The 16,317-nt window shown below is 42.5% G+C and overlaps 1 protein-coding gene across 1 annotated transcript; it reads right to left on the reverse strand.

Moving 5' to 3' along the window:
• Positions 1–988: 988 nt before the first annotated feature.
• Positions 989–15,834, reverse strand: LOC120915961 (neural cell adhesion molecule 1-like). Its single transcript, XM_040326803.1, has 9 exons — positions 15,731–15,834; positions 9,826–9,909; positions 8,660–8,872; positions 6,816–6,959; positions 5,054–5,191; positions 4,851–4,962; positions 3,741–3,904; positions 2,849–3,029; positions 989–1,856 (listed from the first exon to the last, which is right to left on the reverse strand). Exons 1-9 carry the CDS (start codon positions 15,780–15,782, stop codon positions 1,802–1,804), a joined length of 1,143 nt encoding a protein of 380 aa, XP_040182737.1. The 5' UTR covers positions 15,783–15,834; the 3' UTR covers positions 989–1,801.
• Between the last annotated feature and the right edge of the window lie 483 nt (positions 15,835–16,317).

Genomic DNA, 16,317 nt, shown 5'->3' on the forward strand with positions numbered 1-16,317 from the left:
TCTCAATACAGTGATTTCCTATGGTCTTTAGCTCCATCTAGTGGCCAAAATGTGGCATTTTCTTTCTGAAATACCTCAATACGAAATAATATTTGATTATGGCCACTAGATGGAACTGTCGTCACCCCAGTGAGTCTCGATCTCCCCAATCTGTTACTAAGTATAAATATTTTTCCCAAAAGTCTCCCTCCATTGTAACTAATTCTTCCCTTGTGTTCAAAATTAATATTAAAGGAACAATGATGAACAATATACATTTGTTCTAAAAAGTATCTTTTTAATACATTAAGACAAAAAAAACCCAAACAAAAGCAAAGCTTTTTGTTTTCAACTAACTAAGGAGATATATAATCTATAGAAACCGAGTGTTCTAAATGCTAAAGAGAAGAGAAAAAACAATTAAATAAATAAGTAAAATAAATGAAAAAGTCTGGAAGTGTTTTATTGAGTTTCATTTAAAGAGAACCTGTCAGCATAGCTATCACATGGCACAGCAGAGGATTGCGTAAGACTGTGATAGCTTCTCCAGGATGAGCTGGTTTTGCTAGTTCTAGGGCAGTGATGGCGAAACTTGGCAACCCAGATTTTTTGGAACTACACTTCCCTACACGTCCCTTATTTTAATTGGAGGGGCACAGTATAATGTTGGGGGGGGCATGGCCCCCTCTGGCCCCCCTAGTGACGCCACCTTGGCCTAACCTTGATGCTCAACTACACTGCAGAGTGCATGAGCATCGTGGGAAATGTAGTTCCAAAACATCTGGGGTGCCAAGGTTTGCCACCACTGTTAAGGTGCTATGTCTATGAGAGTTTTAGAGTGCTTAAGTTTGTGCTAATTCCCAGGTATTAAAAGCTGAACTGGTTCTAGGATGCTACATGTTGTGCTAGTTCTACTAAAGGTCATTTAAGTTCTAAAGGGTAAAGGCTATGCTGCTGCGAGGCCCCTGTGAGTGCGAGGCCTTAGCCGACTGCCTAATAAATAAGCCACCTCTGCCTGTGCTAGTTTCAGGAGGCTAAAGGCTGTGCGGTTCACAGTAAAGCAAGGGAGCGTTGGGCTGCTCCAACCCCAGATGGTCTCTACAGCTGTGCAGACAGGTTCTCTTTTTTCCTTTCTTGGCCATTGGACTGGCAACTGACCCCTGTCTTCGCCTCTCATTGACAGTTGCCGTGCATTCCTCTGTGTGATTTGCATATAAGGCAGTTGTCAATAAAGTGATAAGCTGGTCGGTTGTGTTGTCCTCTCCCTTGTGTTAGACATGCCATGTAGTGCAATTGGCTCTCACAGTGCCCCCTCCTCCACTATGCAGATCAATTCCAATCTACACAGCTGCCACCACGATTCAGTACCTGTGGAGCACTTGGTGAGATGGCATGTCATTGCATAGACTTTGGGGCCAAGTTCAAGCACGTTGGGGATCCTAGGGGGTAAATGGCCAGATGCCACTCAACTCAACTCAAGTTCTCCTGGAGACCCTTTACCCTGGTTGCTTTCTTCTGGCTCTACCTAATTCTAAACAGAATGGAGGACTAACTAGATATTGAAAAAAAAATGGGACTGTGCTGGAAGAGTATGGATTGACCTTCTGGGGGAAAAAAAACATCACAAAGTTTTAGATCTGTCCACTCAAAAAAAAAAACATTTTTATCTAGTTTGAGTTCTCGAATATATCTTCGAAGGTCGTGTTTAGTGAGATGTATTTACAGTACGGAAGTCTCTCGGAACATTTCTGGATGTCTCTGTACAAAGTTTGGATTTTTATCCCGCAGCTTCCTCTTGTGTCCACGTCAACCTTTGGCGGTGTCAGGCATCTACGCCAGAAATATTTACCACGTGGCTCTTGTCGGAGGTCCCCTTCCTATAAAAAAAAAGAGGTAAGTACAGAGAATTGGAATGGCGGCGGTGTGAAGGAATGTGATGATAATCATAAAAAGGCCTTGATCTTGATCGTACATGACGGGACACAGAGCCTTAGTTACTTAATGGGTTATGTGGTCACCACAGGTGATTGGACACTGGCATACACATACTGGCATTCACATTGGCCCAGATTCAAGAAGAAATTGCGCCCGTGTAACCATAGGTTACACGGCGCAATTGCTTACTTGCTCCGGTGTAACAAGTGCTCCTGATTCAGGAACCTCGTTACACCGACTGCAGCCTAAAATCTGCGCGGCATAAGGCTCTTATGCCACGCAGATTTTAGGCTGCATTCTTGCGTGGTCCGCTAGGGGGCGCTCCCGTTGTGATCAGTGTGTAGTATGCAAATTGCATACTACCACTGATTCACAAACTTGCGCGGGCCCTGCGCAAGCCAGGTACGGAGTTTCCGTACGGCAACTTTAGCGCAAGGCTGCCCCTTCTAATAGTAGGGGCAGCCAATGCTAAAGTATAGCCGCCGCTCCTGCGACGTGAAATTTGAATTTCACGTCGTTTGCGTAAGTGATTCGTGAATGGCGCTGGACGCCATTCACGTTCACTTTGAAGCAAATGACCTCCTTGCAACGTCATTTGCTGCAATGCACGTCGGGAAAGTTTCCCGACGGAGCATGCACTGTACGCTCGGCGCGGGAGCGCGCCTAATTTAAATGATTCCCAACCCCGGCCTGATCATTTACATTGCGCGCGCTTACGCCGGGAAAAATTGCTACTGCTCCATGAATCGAGGGCAGCGCAAAATATTTGCGGGGGCGCAGGGAAAAATCATTGCCCTGCTCCCCCGCAAATATCGTGCAAATGTACCTGAATCTGGGCCAGTGCTTAGTTGCTGTAGACATGGAACTGTCCATGGTGCTGGCAGTAGGTGTCTAGCAGGTGGAGAATTGGAGATGATGGATGAAGGAAACTTACTTGAGGTCGTCCTCCAGCTTGACCCTTGGCGCCGGTCTCCCCAGTATGTTGGTGGACAGGAACATGAGGAAGCCGCGGCGCCTCGTCCTGTAACAAGTCAGGTCCATGGCCAGCAGAGTCCCCAATATTAGAAGTAAGATGATCCCAGCGACCACACCAGCCCCAAGTCCCCGGGGAGCATCTAAAAAGGGACACATAACAGGTCAGTTTGGAAACTTGCATTTCTTTTAGTGTTTTGCAGGTAAGGCAGTCATCAAATTCCTTCTTATTAAAAAGATTTCTTGTCATTTATTCTAATTAGTTTGTTTAAAAAAAAACAAAAAACTTTAGAAAAACATCAAAAGCAATGTTAATATTAAATATCCCTCAAACAACCACTAGAGGTCTCTATATAGCTACAATGTATCGCTAGTAGATTATTCATCAGGTACCCTTGTTGCCATCACCCTTCAACTATACATATATATATATATATATATATATATATATATATATATATATATATATATATATATTTTATATATATATATATATATATATATATATATATATATATATATATATATATATATATATATATATATATATATATATATTTTTTCTTTCAACTCTAATTTTATTGAATTTAAATTACATAACCACAAAAGAGACATTGTCCACAGCCTATAGGTAATGACAAAGAACAAACCATATTATAATAATAATAATAATATATAAAACATATAACACATTACATATAACAACACACTGCAGAAGTCCCTACAAAAAAAAATCTGGTGAAGCTGAGCATAGTAATCAGTTTCATTTTATGGGACTAGAAGGGGGTGCTACACAAATAACCAGAATACTTGTAAGGTGTGTATTGGAGGTGAAATGTACAGGCTCAGCGTACCGATGACTTGCAGGGTCAGGGTTGTGCTTTCTTGTCCCAAGCTGTTGCTGGCGTGGCAGGTGTAGTTCCCTTCATCGTCCTTGGCCAGGTCAGTGATGGAGAGCTGGAGACCATTGGAGCTTAAGATGTACTTCTGTCCATCATCGCTCACCACCTCTTCTCCCCTGCAGGCAGAAAGACGGAAATTAGCTTTTTGTTCAAGTTGCCAATCTGTCCATCAATAGGACTGACGGAATAGTTCAATAGATAGATTGATACAGATAGATAGATAGATAGATAGACAGATAGATTGATACTGTTGATGGAAAAGATAGAGAGAGATAGATGGGGAGAGAGAGAGAGAGAGAGAGAGAGAGAGAGAGAGAGAGAGAGAGAGAGAGAGAGAGAGAGAGAGAGAGAGAGAGAGAGAGAGAGAGAGAGAGAGAGAGAGAGAGAGAGAGAGAGAGAGAGAGAGAGAGAGAGAGAGAGAGAGAGAGAGAGAGAGAGAGAGAGAGAGAGAGAGAGAGAGAGAGACATCATGTATTTCATATATAGAATATATTGTGTATATATATACATAGATAGATAGCTAGATATAGAGACAGGGATCTATAGATAAAGACAGTGATAGATAGAGAGATCATTTGGCTTCCATATGCATGTATCCAAGTCTGTGTATGGTATATATATGATTGGAAATTAGATTGTAAGCTCTTCAGAGACTGATGTGACTGGCTCAGTGATCTCTGTACAGCACTGCGGTATATGTCAGAGCTATATACATGTATTATAATAATAATAGTGTGTGACTGTGGATGTGGGGACATTAGAGTGTAAGCTCCTCTGTACAGAGACTGATGTGACTGGCTCAGTGATCTCTGCACAGCACTGTGGTATATGTCAGAGCTATATAAATGTATAATAATAGGGTGTGACTGTGGGGGACATTAGAGTGTAAGCTCCTGTGCTGCATTGACTTGTATGGTCCTATATTGTACACCACAGTGGAATAAATCAGTGTTATGCCAACAAATTAAAATAAAGTAATTTTGTTTCCATTGGAAGGTTGGAATGTGTTGGTCTGTCTCCTTTCGGCTCTGTCTATACATGGGAACTCGGGGGGGTATTTACTTTTTCCAGACGATCTCGGGCTTGGGGTGTCCGGTCACAGAGCAGGTGAATGAGGCGTTGGATTTGGAATTGATTTTGGGAAAAGTTTCCTCAAAGGTGACGATCGGAGCCGCTGCGGGAGAACAAGAGAGACTTGCGGTTAAAGCCAGAACACACCGATTCTATCATACAAATTGGAGGTGGAAGAAAAGGCGGAGCCTTACCATTAACAGTGACGGTGACGTTCTTGTAGTTGATTTCATTGCGTTCTCGTATGTAAGCTTGGCAGTAGTACATTCCGGCATCTGACAGCTGGATCTTGTCTATGGTCAGGGTCCCGTCCCGGGTCGCTGAAAGATGACCTAAGTAAAAAAAAAAATATTTTGTACAATTAATACAGAATCCACACATGCTTGTTAAAACCAAGCTCATAAATTAATTTTATTCATTGATGCATCTTTTTATTTTATTTTTTAAGCAAGCAGTATATTTGAATTTGACTTGAGGGTCTCTTTATATCACGTAAGATCAGGGGGCCGGCCTTACCATGGGTCCCAGTGGGTCCATTAGACCCAGGCAGCACTTTGAGAGGGGCAGCAAATTGAACCACGGCCGTCTCTCCCTCTCTTCTACTTACCCAGCAAACTGCCGACCAAGATTTTTTCCAACAGTTTTGCATGTCATGATGACAACTGCCCCCCCCCCGGCCGGGCCCCTCCGCCTGCCCCTATTCTACCCTAGCCCGCCCCTATACTGCACTAGCCTGTCTATATACTAACCTAGCCTGCCCATGTACTACCCTAGCCTGTCTATATACTACCCTAGCCTGCCCATGTACTACCCTAGCTTGTCTATATACTACCCTAGCCTGCCCATGTACTATACCCTAGCCTGTCTATATACTGCCCTAACCTGTCCATATACTACCCTAGTCTGTCTATTTCCTACCCTAGCCTGCCCCAATACTGCCCTAGCCTGTCTATATACTACCCTAACCTGCCCATGTACTACCCTAGCCTGTATATATACTACCCTAACTTGCCCCTATACTGCCCTAGCCTGTCTATATACTGCTCCAAGTCTGTCTATATACTACATAGCCTGCCTCAATACTGCCCTAGCCTGTCTATATACTACCCTAGCTTGTCCATATACTACCTTAGCCTGTCCATATACTACCCTAGCCTGTCCATATACTACCCTAGCTTGTCTATATACTGCCTTAGCCTGTCCATATACTACCCTAGCCTGCCCCTGTACTACCCTAGCCTGTCTATATACTACCCTAGCCTGTCTATATACTACCCTGGCCTGTCCATATACTACCCTAGCATGTCCATATACTACCCTAGCCTGTCCATATACTACTCTAGCTTGTCTAAATACTGCCTTAGCCTGTCCATATACTACCCTAGCCCGCCCCTGTACTACCCTAGCCTGTCTATATACTACCCTAGCCTGTCTATATACTACTCTAGCCTGTCCATATACTACCTTAGCCTGTCCCAATTCTGCCCTAGCATGCCCCTTGGAATTGAACACAATGGTATGTCATATATTTTATTTTTTAGGGGGGTGCGGGGTCAACATTATGGACCCAGGCAGCACAATGTCTTGGGCCAGCCCTGGATCCACACATTTTTTCCAATTGGATTCAAATGGAAAGAAAAATGTGTGTAAATCCTTGGTGAAAGTTATGTGACTCTTGGGTGAAAACATTTCTAAATGGGGTGAAGTTATAAAACATTTGTGCAACAAATGTCAGAAGCCTTCATGCAAGTTGAATGAAACATCCCGTATTTTGTGTAAGAGGTTATTGCTTGTATCATCAGGTCCATCTAGTGGCCAAAATTCAATATAGTTTTCTCAGAACGATGTATTACATTTTGGCCACTAGGGGGAGCTGATGAAACAGGCATTAACCTCTTTTTGCCCCGCCTCGGCATTCCTAAACTATTATGCCTCGGGATATAATATCGGACTGACCTGGTAAGATTGGGACGGGCATGTCATTGCGGAACCAGGTGATCTGCGGTGTGGGAATGCCTTCCACAGCGCACGGCAGCTTAGCGTCTGAGTCGGCGTCATATGCTTTGTTAACTGACACATCCTTCACAAAAGTTGGTTTCTCTGTATAAAGATACAATGAAAGGAGTGAAATATTGGTCAGCAACATCAATGTAACATCTACTGTACAGACAATGCAAACAGAGGTCTCAGGCCACATGCAGATTGAAAATGAAGGCCTTAGGTCACATGTAGCACCCTCCTAGTTAGGTTGGTAGGATGTAGGAAAGTTCCGTTTTTTTGGGCTCCTCTGTAATCAGTTGGGCAGTTGTCGATTGCTTCTGGCTGTTCTGGGTTTCACAGGCTGTGGGTTTGATTGATCTCCCCTGCCTTCCAGAGGCTTCTGGAACATAGAGGGTTGAGCATAGAGGGTCTCATGTAGATTGAAAGCATTGGCCTCAGCTCACATGTAGCGGTCTTTGGTCACATGCAGAGGTCTCAGTTTACATGTAGAGGTCTCAGCTCACATGTAGAGGTCTCAGGTCACATGTAGAGGTCTCAGCTCACATGTAGAGGTCTCAGGTCACATGTAGAGGTCTCAGGTCACATGTAGAGGTCTCAGGCCACATGTAGGGGTCCCATCTCACACATAGATGTCTCAGGTCACATGTAGAGGTCTCAGGTCACTCATAGATGTCCCAGGTCACATCTAGAAGTCTCAGCTCACTCATAGAGGTCTCAGGCCACATGTAGAGGTCTCATCTCACATATAGAGGTCCTAGGTCACATGTAGAGGTCTCGGCTCACTCATAGAGCTCTCATATTACACATAGACGTTTAAGGTCACATGTAAAGGTCTCTTATCACCCACAGAGGTCTCTTATCACACACAGAGGTCTCAGGCCAAATATAGAGGTCTCATGTCACACACAGAGTTCCCAGGTCACACATAGAGGTCTCAGCTCACTCACAGAGGTCTCAGGTCACATGTAGAGGTCTCATCTTACACATACAGATCCCATCTCACACATAGAGGTTTCGGGTCATATGTAGAGGTTTCAGCTCACTCATAGGAGGTATCAGGTCACATGTAGAGGTCTCATCTCACACATAGAGGTATTAGGTCACTCAGAGTGATCACAGGTCACATGTAGAGGTCTCAGGCCATATGTAGGGGTCTCAGCTCACACATAGAGTTCCCAGGTCACACGTAGAGGTCTCAGCTCACTCACAGAGGTCTCAGACCACATGTAGAGGTCTTATTTCACACATAGAGGTCTCAGGTCATATGTAGAGCTCATTCATAGAGGTCTCAGGTCACGTGTAGAGGTCTCTGGTCACATGCAGAATGAAACCGTGGTTTCAAGTCACATGTAGATTGATAATATAAGTCCCAGATCACAGGTAGAGGTCTCAGGCCACATAACAGAGGTCTCAGGTCATATTTAGAGGTATCATGTCACATGTAGATACAAATCGAAGGTCTCAGTTGCATACATTTACAAATATGTAAGATAATATCATTAGGTCTCGGTAGGCACCTCAGAAAAGTGTATTCCTTCTGTAATCTATGTCGGCACCCAAATTAAGATCTATACAACAATGAATAAAATGAGGGGGCAACATTTTTTTTCCCATTTTTGCCCAACTTCAGTGTATCGCCTGAAATTCACTGTACAGTTGATGCAGGCAGTGGAAACTATGGTGCAAAATGTAAAAACTGGCAAAAAAGGCCCAAAAATAGGGCCCATGGGGCAAGCGTCCCTTTCCCCACTTCTGCTAGTCCTCTGGTATGAGCTGCCCCTTAGTGAGGTAGAACTTACGAATGATCCTGATTTTGATCTCGGAATTTGTCGTCTCTCCGGACTCCGACTCGGCTTGACATTTGATAATGCGGTCAGGTTCCACCTTGGATGCGATGACTTGCAGCGTCATAGTAGTCTCATCGATGGATTCTTTCTTGTACCGCCTTGATTCATCCTCGATCTCCTCGTCATCGTCACCACTAAGCCATTTCATTGTTGCCTCCACCGATGCTGTCCGAAGAAAGAGACGTTATCGAAATCTGAACAGGACAACTTTAAAACTTCCCAACCGCAAAGCTTTAGATCTGTGCTAATTGGTGCGGTTAACGAGCATGTGATCACCATGAGGGCCAATCGTAATAATCTCATGAGCAGTGGCGTCTCCAGATTTCAAATTTAGGGAGGGGGGGGCACATGGGGGGACAGTGACAAAAGATGCGGGACACCCGCTATGTAAACAAAAAAAAAGCGTTTTAATTGGGGGGGCACATGGTGGGGCACAGCATAATATTGGGTGGCCCCCTATGGCCCCCACCCTTAGTGACGCCATTGCTCATGGGGTTAAACAAGATGTTAGCAGACTTTAAGCAACTATTTTGCATTGTGGCCACTAGATGGAGCTGATGATACAGGCATTAACCCCTTCTTGCACATTCTTGGCATCCCTTTAAATCATGGGTCTTCAAACTACGGCCCTCCAGTTGTTCAGGAACTACAATTCCCATCATGCCTAGTCATGTCTGTGAATGTTAGAGTTTTACAATGCCTCATGGGATGTGTAGTTCCGCAACAGCTGGAGGGCTGAGTATCCCTGCTTTAAATGACCCCCCTCCCCACCTTTTTGATTAATGCCTGTATTTTCAGCGCCATCTAGTGGCCAACAATCAGTATATCTTTCTCAGAGATATTTCAGAAACCTATTCTGCATTTCGGCCCATTAGATGGCGCCGACTATACAAGCATTAACTTCTTCTCGCCCAACCCTGGCATCCCTTTATGGCAGAGGTAGGCAACCTGGGGCCCTCCAGCTGTTGCAGGACTGCAAGTCCCATCATGCCTCTGGGAGTAATTGTAACTGCCAGCCTTTGCAAAGCCTCATGGGAAATGTAGTTCCACAACAGCTGGAGGCCCCCCAGGTATCCTTCCTCCGGCTTTACAGCGTACGTTGGATGAAGTTTTCTTACATTTGCATATGAAGCTCTGCTCTCTTCCCAGAAAGATCTCTCCATTGGATGGGATGATTTCCACTCGGGGTTTGGCACAATACCCTGGAAGACACAAAAAAAAAAAAGAATAAATATCCTGAAACAGTCTCACAATAAGGACCATACAGAGATCAGAGGAAAAAACAGCAATTCTCTATTATCTCTGTTATCTCTATGAGCCTTGGACTGGCCGCCTGGCAATTCTGGCATTTGTCTTAAGTCACCCAATAGAATCATAATGCAAAATTTAAACTCACACCCCCCCTCTCCCTCCCGGCGCAACTAACGCATGTTTCATTTTCCTAATTAACAATTTAAAAAACCTGCTGTGATGTGACCTAAAGCTCAGGCCAATGCTTACATGGTGCCGGGCCAGCGTGGCATTCTCTGAACATTAATTGCAACTGTATCTTCCCTTGATTTAGGGCTCGTTCGCACGTGAGGTTGGGGGAGGCTGTAAAAACCTGAAGCTGAGCTACGCTTTTACTGCTTAGTCATGCTTAGGGGTAATCGTGCAGATTAGTGCCCAATTTTTTTTTGGGGGGGTGTGGCTTTTTTGCTGACACATAATGCTCATAGATCTTGGGGTGTTGCAGTTTGGCATGTTCGCCCAGGGCTCTAGGTGACCTTGTTCCGGCATTGACCCTGTGCACTTGTGAGGCGATCAAGGGGTTAAAGCAGGAGTTGGGGAGGCAATTCAAGCCTCCTCAGCACCTGCCAAATGCACTTTGAAGAGCATTCTGAATGCGAATTGCTCTTCAGAGACCAAAGTTTGTTTGATCCCACCTTAAAATAGGAGTTATATAGGAGATAGCTGCCAGCTCTATATTTCCAGGAATTTTTTAATTAGTCCATAGAGAAATCTGCAGATATGATAGCGAATAGACTCCCCTACCCTTATAGCACTCATTAACACTTGTGGCCGGGGGGCAGTATAAATAGGCAGTTAAACGCCCCCCACCCCAAACCTAACACAGTAGGCAGAGGGGGATTGTCATGCCGTGACCAGGAGAAAAAAAGAATACCCATTGTCACCTATGGGGGGCAGTACCGCCACTAGACACAACCCACTCAACCACCCTGGAGGTGAAGCCTCCTAAGAGTTAAGTCTGAGATTGATGCCCGGCTGCCCGCATTCTCCACCAGAAACAAGAATCTGAGGAGGCTGCAGCCCTCACTTTACACAATAGGGTTTTACTTGACTTTTTTTGCCCCTGTTTGGCAATTTACATGACATTGATAGTTTTAGCTTTTTTGCTTTAAAGTATATATACATATATATGATACATGCTGTATATATAAATATATATATATATATATATATATATATATATATATATATATATATATATATATATATATATATAGATATAGATAAAAACAGAGGAATGGAATCTGAATTAGAGCAAAAACAAGCCCTACAAAATTCATTCCTCTCTTCCTATTCAGCCCTAAAGAAGGAGAACTCTTCCAACCCCCCAAAACGCATCGGCTTTTCCCGGTGGATAAAATCCCTATGCTGAGTCTATTCTCTAACTCATGCGGACTCTTTAAGAGTCGGCAAAGCAAGAAACGGACAAGAGGAAGCGTTTAAGGAAACTCTGTGCATCAAAAGTAGGTTAACTGCTGTAGGAAATGCTTTTCGGAATTCTTTCCCATTTTGGATGGCGGCCAGTACAAGCCTCCATCCGCGTGTTGTGATGATTGTCCTGCCGGCTCTCCTATTCTGGCACTCCACGTGGGCCGAGCATCTCCTGATGTTATCATTCATTGAGGCTGATTTACTAAAGCAGCGGAGAATGTCCACCCAGCTTTTCAGATGTCGGGTTTCCAACCTTCAGACAGTTTCTCCTATCTATGGGACTATTTATGAGTTTCCAGAGCTGTACACCTACTGTACCCATTATGAGGGGTGACCACCATCCCTGTGCTGAGTTCCCAGGTCTGCATACCTTTAGTGGCCATTATAAGGGGTGACCACCATCCCTGTGCTGAGTTCTTAGGTCTGTATACTTTTTGTGCCCATTATGAGGGGTGCCCACCATCCCTGTGCTGAGTTCCCAGGTCTGTATACCTTTAGTGCCCATTATGAGGGGTGTCCACCATCCCTGAACTGAGTTTCCAGGTCTGTATACCTTCAGTGCCAATTATGTGGGCTTCCCACCTTGCATGTGCTAAGTTCCCGGGTCTGCATACCTTCAGTGCCCATTTTGAGGGGTTTCCACCAACCCTGTGGTGAGTTCCCACATTTATTTCACCCAATGTGCCCATTATGAGGGGTTCCCATCATCCCTGTGCTGAATTCCTGGGTCTGTACACCCGCTGTGCCCATTATGAGTAATTCCTGAGTCTGCACTATTTTATAGTATGAAGAATGTAATAAGAGGAGCTGGAACACCCAAAGGTAGAGACACTAGAAAATCCCAGTTTAAAGTGGTTTTAAACCCTTTACAACCACTTTATGCTACCGGTAAGCCTATAATAAGGCTTACCTGTAGCTACCCAGGATATCTCCTAAACCTACACAGTTTAGGAGATATCCCCTGTCCCCTGCATGTGCCCATGTCATCGGCACATGCACACTAAAGCAAACTGAAGCAATGGCACGTGGGAGTGACATCATCGCGGCTCCAGCCAATCACAGCACCGGATCCCGCAAAACCCGGAAGTCACTCCGGGAGAGATGTCGCCGGCCGGAGGAGGGTACGGGGACCGCTGTGGGGGCTTCAATGTAAGGTAAGTAATTCATAATGAGCTAGTATGCTATGCCTTTCTCTTGCAGGTTTTTTTTTAATATGGTTTACAACCTCTTTAAAAGGAACAGAACTGATGATGGTAGTAGGAGCTCACTGTAGGAGTATCAGATACATTAATGAAAACAAGGGCAACTTATAACTGAAATATTACTTTTGGGTGAACTGACCCTTTAAATAGATGGCCCAGAATCATTGGATCACAAATCGAAATGTAATATGATGATAATAATCATAATGATAATAATAACAAACAAAAAATATAAACAAGATCTAAAATGTACAGGTTTGAATTGTACACCCTATAGATGTAATTTTGTATTACAATATATCTATTTATGTCCCCTCAGCAGCTAACAAGAATGCTACCCATGGCAAAGAAAAAAAATCCATCCAATTGCATAAATAAAATTGAAACCATAGCAAAATTATCAACAAATAAAAACCAAATCCCTATCAACCTACCACAATTATAAAATAAAACCCTTAGGAACCAACCACACACTTGCTAAACTTTGGCTGACCAGTACCTGAAAACTGAAAAACTTAGGGCCAGATTCACAAATGAGATACGACGGCGTTTCTCCTGATACGCCGTCGTATCTCTGTTTCTATCTATGCGACTGATTCATAGAATCAGTTACGCATAGATAGCCAGAAGATCCGACAGGTGTAATTGTTTTACACTGTCGGATCTTAGGATGCAGTACCACGGCCGCCGCTGGGGGGAGTTCGTGTCGTAAACCAGCGTCGGGTATGCAAATTAGGAGTTACTGCGGATCCACAACGTTTTTTCGCGTTCGCTACGTCGCCGCTAGTCTAGTTTCCCGTCGCAAAGTTACACTTTTTTTTTGGTGCCTTAACTTGACAGCAAGTGTATTGCTGTCTAAAGTATGGCCGTCGTTCCCGCGTCGAAATTTAAAAATCAACGTCGTTTGCGTAAGCCGTCCGGGAATACAGAGGTACGCTACGCGCGTCGCCGTTCAAAAAAATGACGTCAGTTAGGAAACGGAGCATGCGCAGTAGGTCCGGCGCGGGAGCGCGCCTAATTTAAATGGCACACGCCCATTTGAATTGGCCCGCCTTGCGCCGGAGGCCGCGGGCGTAGGTTTTCATCGCAAGTGCTTGGTGAATCAGGCACTTGCGATGAAAAATTGCGGCGGTGTAACGTATCTAGGATACGTTACGCCGCCGCGATTCTACGTGAATCTGGCCCTTAGTGGCTTTGGTGTTAAATGTCAAATTGACAAAATATAACAAAATGTAATAAAATGTAACAAAATGTAAACTGGCAAAAGAAACATTTTATATGTGAAGAAAGGTAACAATTGGAAAATGAATTCAATAACAAGAGAGACATATTTATCTGAGAGATTAAATATGAGAGTTATTGCTATGTATAATAATTCCGCAAAGTAATTATCTGGCTGGTGAAATATTGCTACATATAGTAATTCCACAAAACTCCAAATTTACAAAACTAACAACAGATAACATTTAGAAGATTAGAACAATTACATTTTTAATTGTGTGCAAAAGAAAGAAAAGGGAAAACAAGTGGAAAATAAATATAAAAGATACAAAAATGTACTGGATAGTTAGAGATATTGCTACATATAATAATTTGCCAATATTCCTAACTGAAAAACTAACAAAAAAAATCTAACGTTGTGAAGACTTGTAAAATTAAAATTTTAAAGTTTAAAAGTTTAAATTGTGGCAAAAAAAAATAAGAAAAAAAAATAGGAAAATTAATTCAGTAAAGAAGATAGAAAAAACTACCGGACAGACAAGATAGTAGAGATATTGCTACATATAAAAATTCAACAAAATTCCAAATTGACAAAACTTGGACTGCATTTCGAAGGAACCAGTTCATTTAAATATAAATACATTTCCAGCCAATTGTGCTACATAAATCTTTTAAATCAGAGTACCGCGCTAAATAATAAACATACAATAATACCATAACTCAATCTGCATTTCGAAGACTCACAAAATTCTAATTTTAAATTGTACACACAAAAGAGGAAGAAAAAAAAAAGATAAGAAGTGGAAACTGAATTGAATAATAACAATTAAAAAAAATGAAATATTTATCTGAGATATTTCTGGATACTTTAATTCCACAAAATTCCAAATTGGACTGCGTTTCGAAAACTTGCAAAATTTAAATTTTTAATTGTTTGCAAAAAAAAAAAAAAAAAGCAAGGACAAAAAGTAGAAAATAAATAAAAAAATTGATTTATCTGAGAAATAAAAAAAATTGCTACATAAAAAAATTACACAAAATTTCAAATTGGCAAAGCTAACAATGGACTGCGTTTTGAAGACTTGCAAAATTTTAATTTTAAATTGTATGCCAAAAAAACAAGGAAAAAAAGTGGAAAAAGAATAACAAAATAGAAATATGTATCTGAGAAATTAGAGATCTACATACAATCATTCCACAAAATTCCAAATTGGCAAAAATAACAATGGACTGCGTTTCGAAGACTTGCAAAATTAAAATGTAAAATTGAATGCCAAAAAAAGCAAGGAAAAAAGTGGAAAATAAATAAAAAGATAGAAATATTTATCTGAGAAATTACAATATTGCCACATAAAATAATTCCACAAAATTCCAAATTGGCAAAGCAAACAATGGACTGCGTTTCGAAGACTTGCAAAATTTTAATTTGAAATTGCATGTAAAAAAAAAAGTAAGGGAAAAAAGTGGAAATTGAATTGTAAAATATAAATATTTATCTGAAAATTTTGAGATATTTCTACATACAATCATTCCAAAAAAAATCCAAATTGGCAAAACTAACAATGGACTGTATTTTGAAGACTTGCAAAATTAAAATTTAAAATTGTATGCCAAAAAAAGCAAGGAAAAAAGGTGGAAAATGAATAAAAAGATAGAAATATTTATCTGAGAACTTAAAATATTGCTACATAAAATAATTCCACACAATTCCAAAAAATGACAAAATAACATGAAAAATGTATACTGCATGTAAAAAAATAAAAGAAAAAAAATGTGAAAAGCTAATTTAATAACACGACAATTTAAATGCATAAAAAAACAGCTCAGTGAAAAGCAGAAGATACAAGCCCTAATTGGTGAGAATAGGATCTGAGCTCACCTGAGGTTGCTAGGAAGAGCAGTAAGATGATGGAGCACCCTGGTGGGGACATGTTGAGTATCTTCTAGAGTTGCTGCTGGTGAATGTGGTGCATGGGGTCACCCCTATGGAATATATACCCTGCTGTCCAGGACTCTGCCCTCTGCCCCCTCCCCCCCCCCCACACACTGCCCACTGGCCCCCTCCTCACCCAACATCACGTCCATCTCTCTGCTCACCTCACTGCCTTGTCATCTGTGAGTCTTGGAGGCGCCAGGGATGAGGACAACTGACTCCTGAGACCATAGGGGAGAGGAAAGGAGGGGGGAGGGAGGGAAGAAGAGATGTCTGTCCTGGCGAGGAAGGAAGGGGTGCTTACATATGACTCCAAATGAATGCAGAGACAGCAAGCAATGTAAAGACTGAAAGGGAACTTCCACTCTACGTAGGCTGAGCGGTCTGCAAGAGACTCGTCCTAACAATTCCCACCACTCCACGTCCTCTGGTCTGAGATCACCGATAGTCTATAAAGTGGGCCAGACGGGCTTCTAATACCTATTTTTACTAGTTAATTTCATGCTACTAAAAGGGTCGGCAATTAATGGAGA

The sequence above is a fragment of the Rana temporaria genome, chromosome 10 (assembly GCF_905171775.1).
Source record: "Rana temporaria chromosome 10, aRanTem1.1, whole genome shotgun sequence".
NCBI classification, from domain to species: Eukaryota; Metazoa; Chordata; class Amphibia; order Anura; family Ranidae; genus Rana; species Rana temporaria.

Excerpts from the sequence above, each read along its gene's own strand:
- LOC120915961 (XM_040326803.1), bottom strand. The coding sequence starts at position 15,782 with ATGTCCCCACCAGGGTGCTCCATCATCTTACTGCTCTTCCTAGCAACC. Across the intron at positions 8,873-9,825 it reads GCAGAGCTTCATATGCAAAT|CATCGGTGGAGGCAACAATG; the intron begins GTAAGAAAACTT and ends TTCTTCGGACAG. Across the intron at positions 3,030-3,740 it reads CCTGACCCTGCAAGTCATCG|ATGCTCCCCGGGGACTTGGG; the intron begins GTACGCTGAGCC and ends GTCCCTTTTTAG.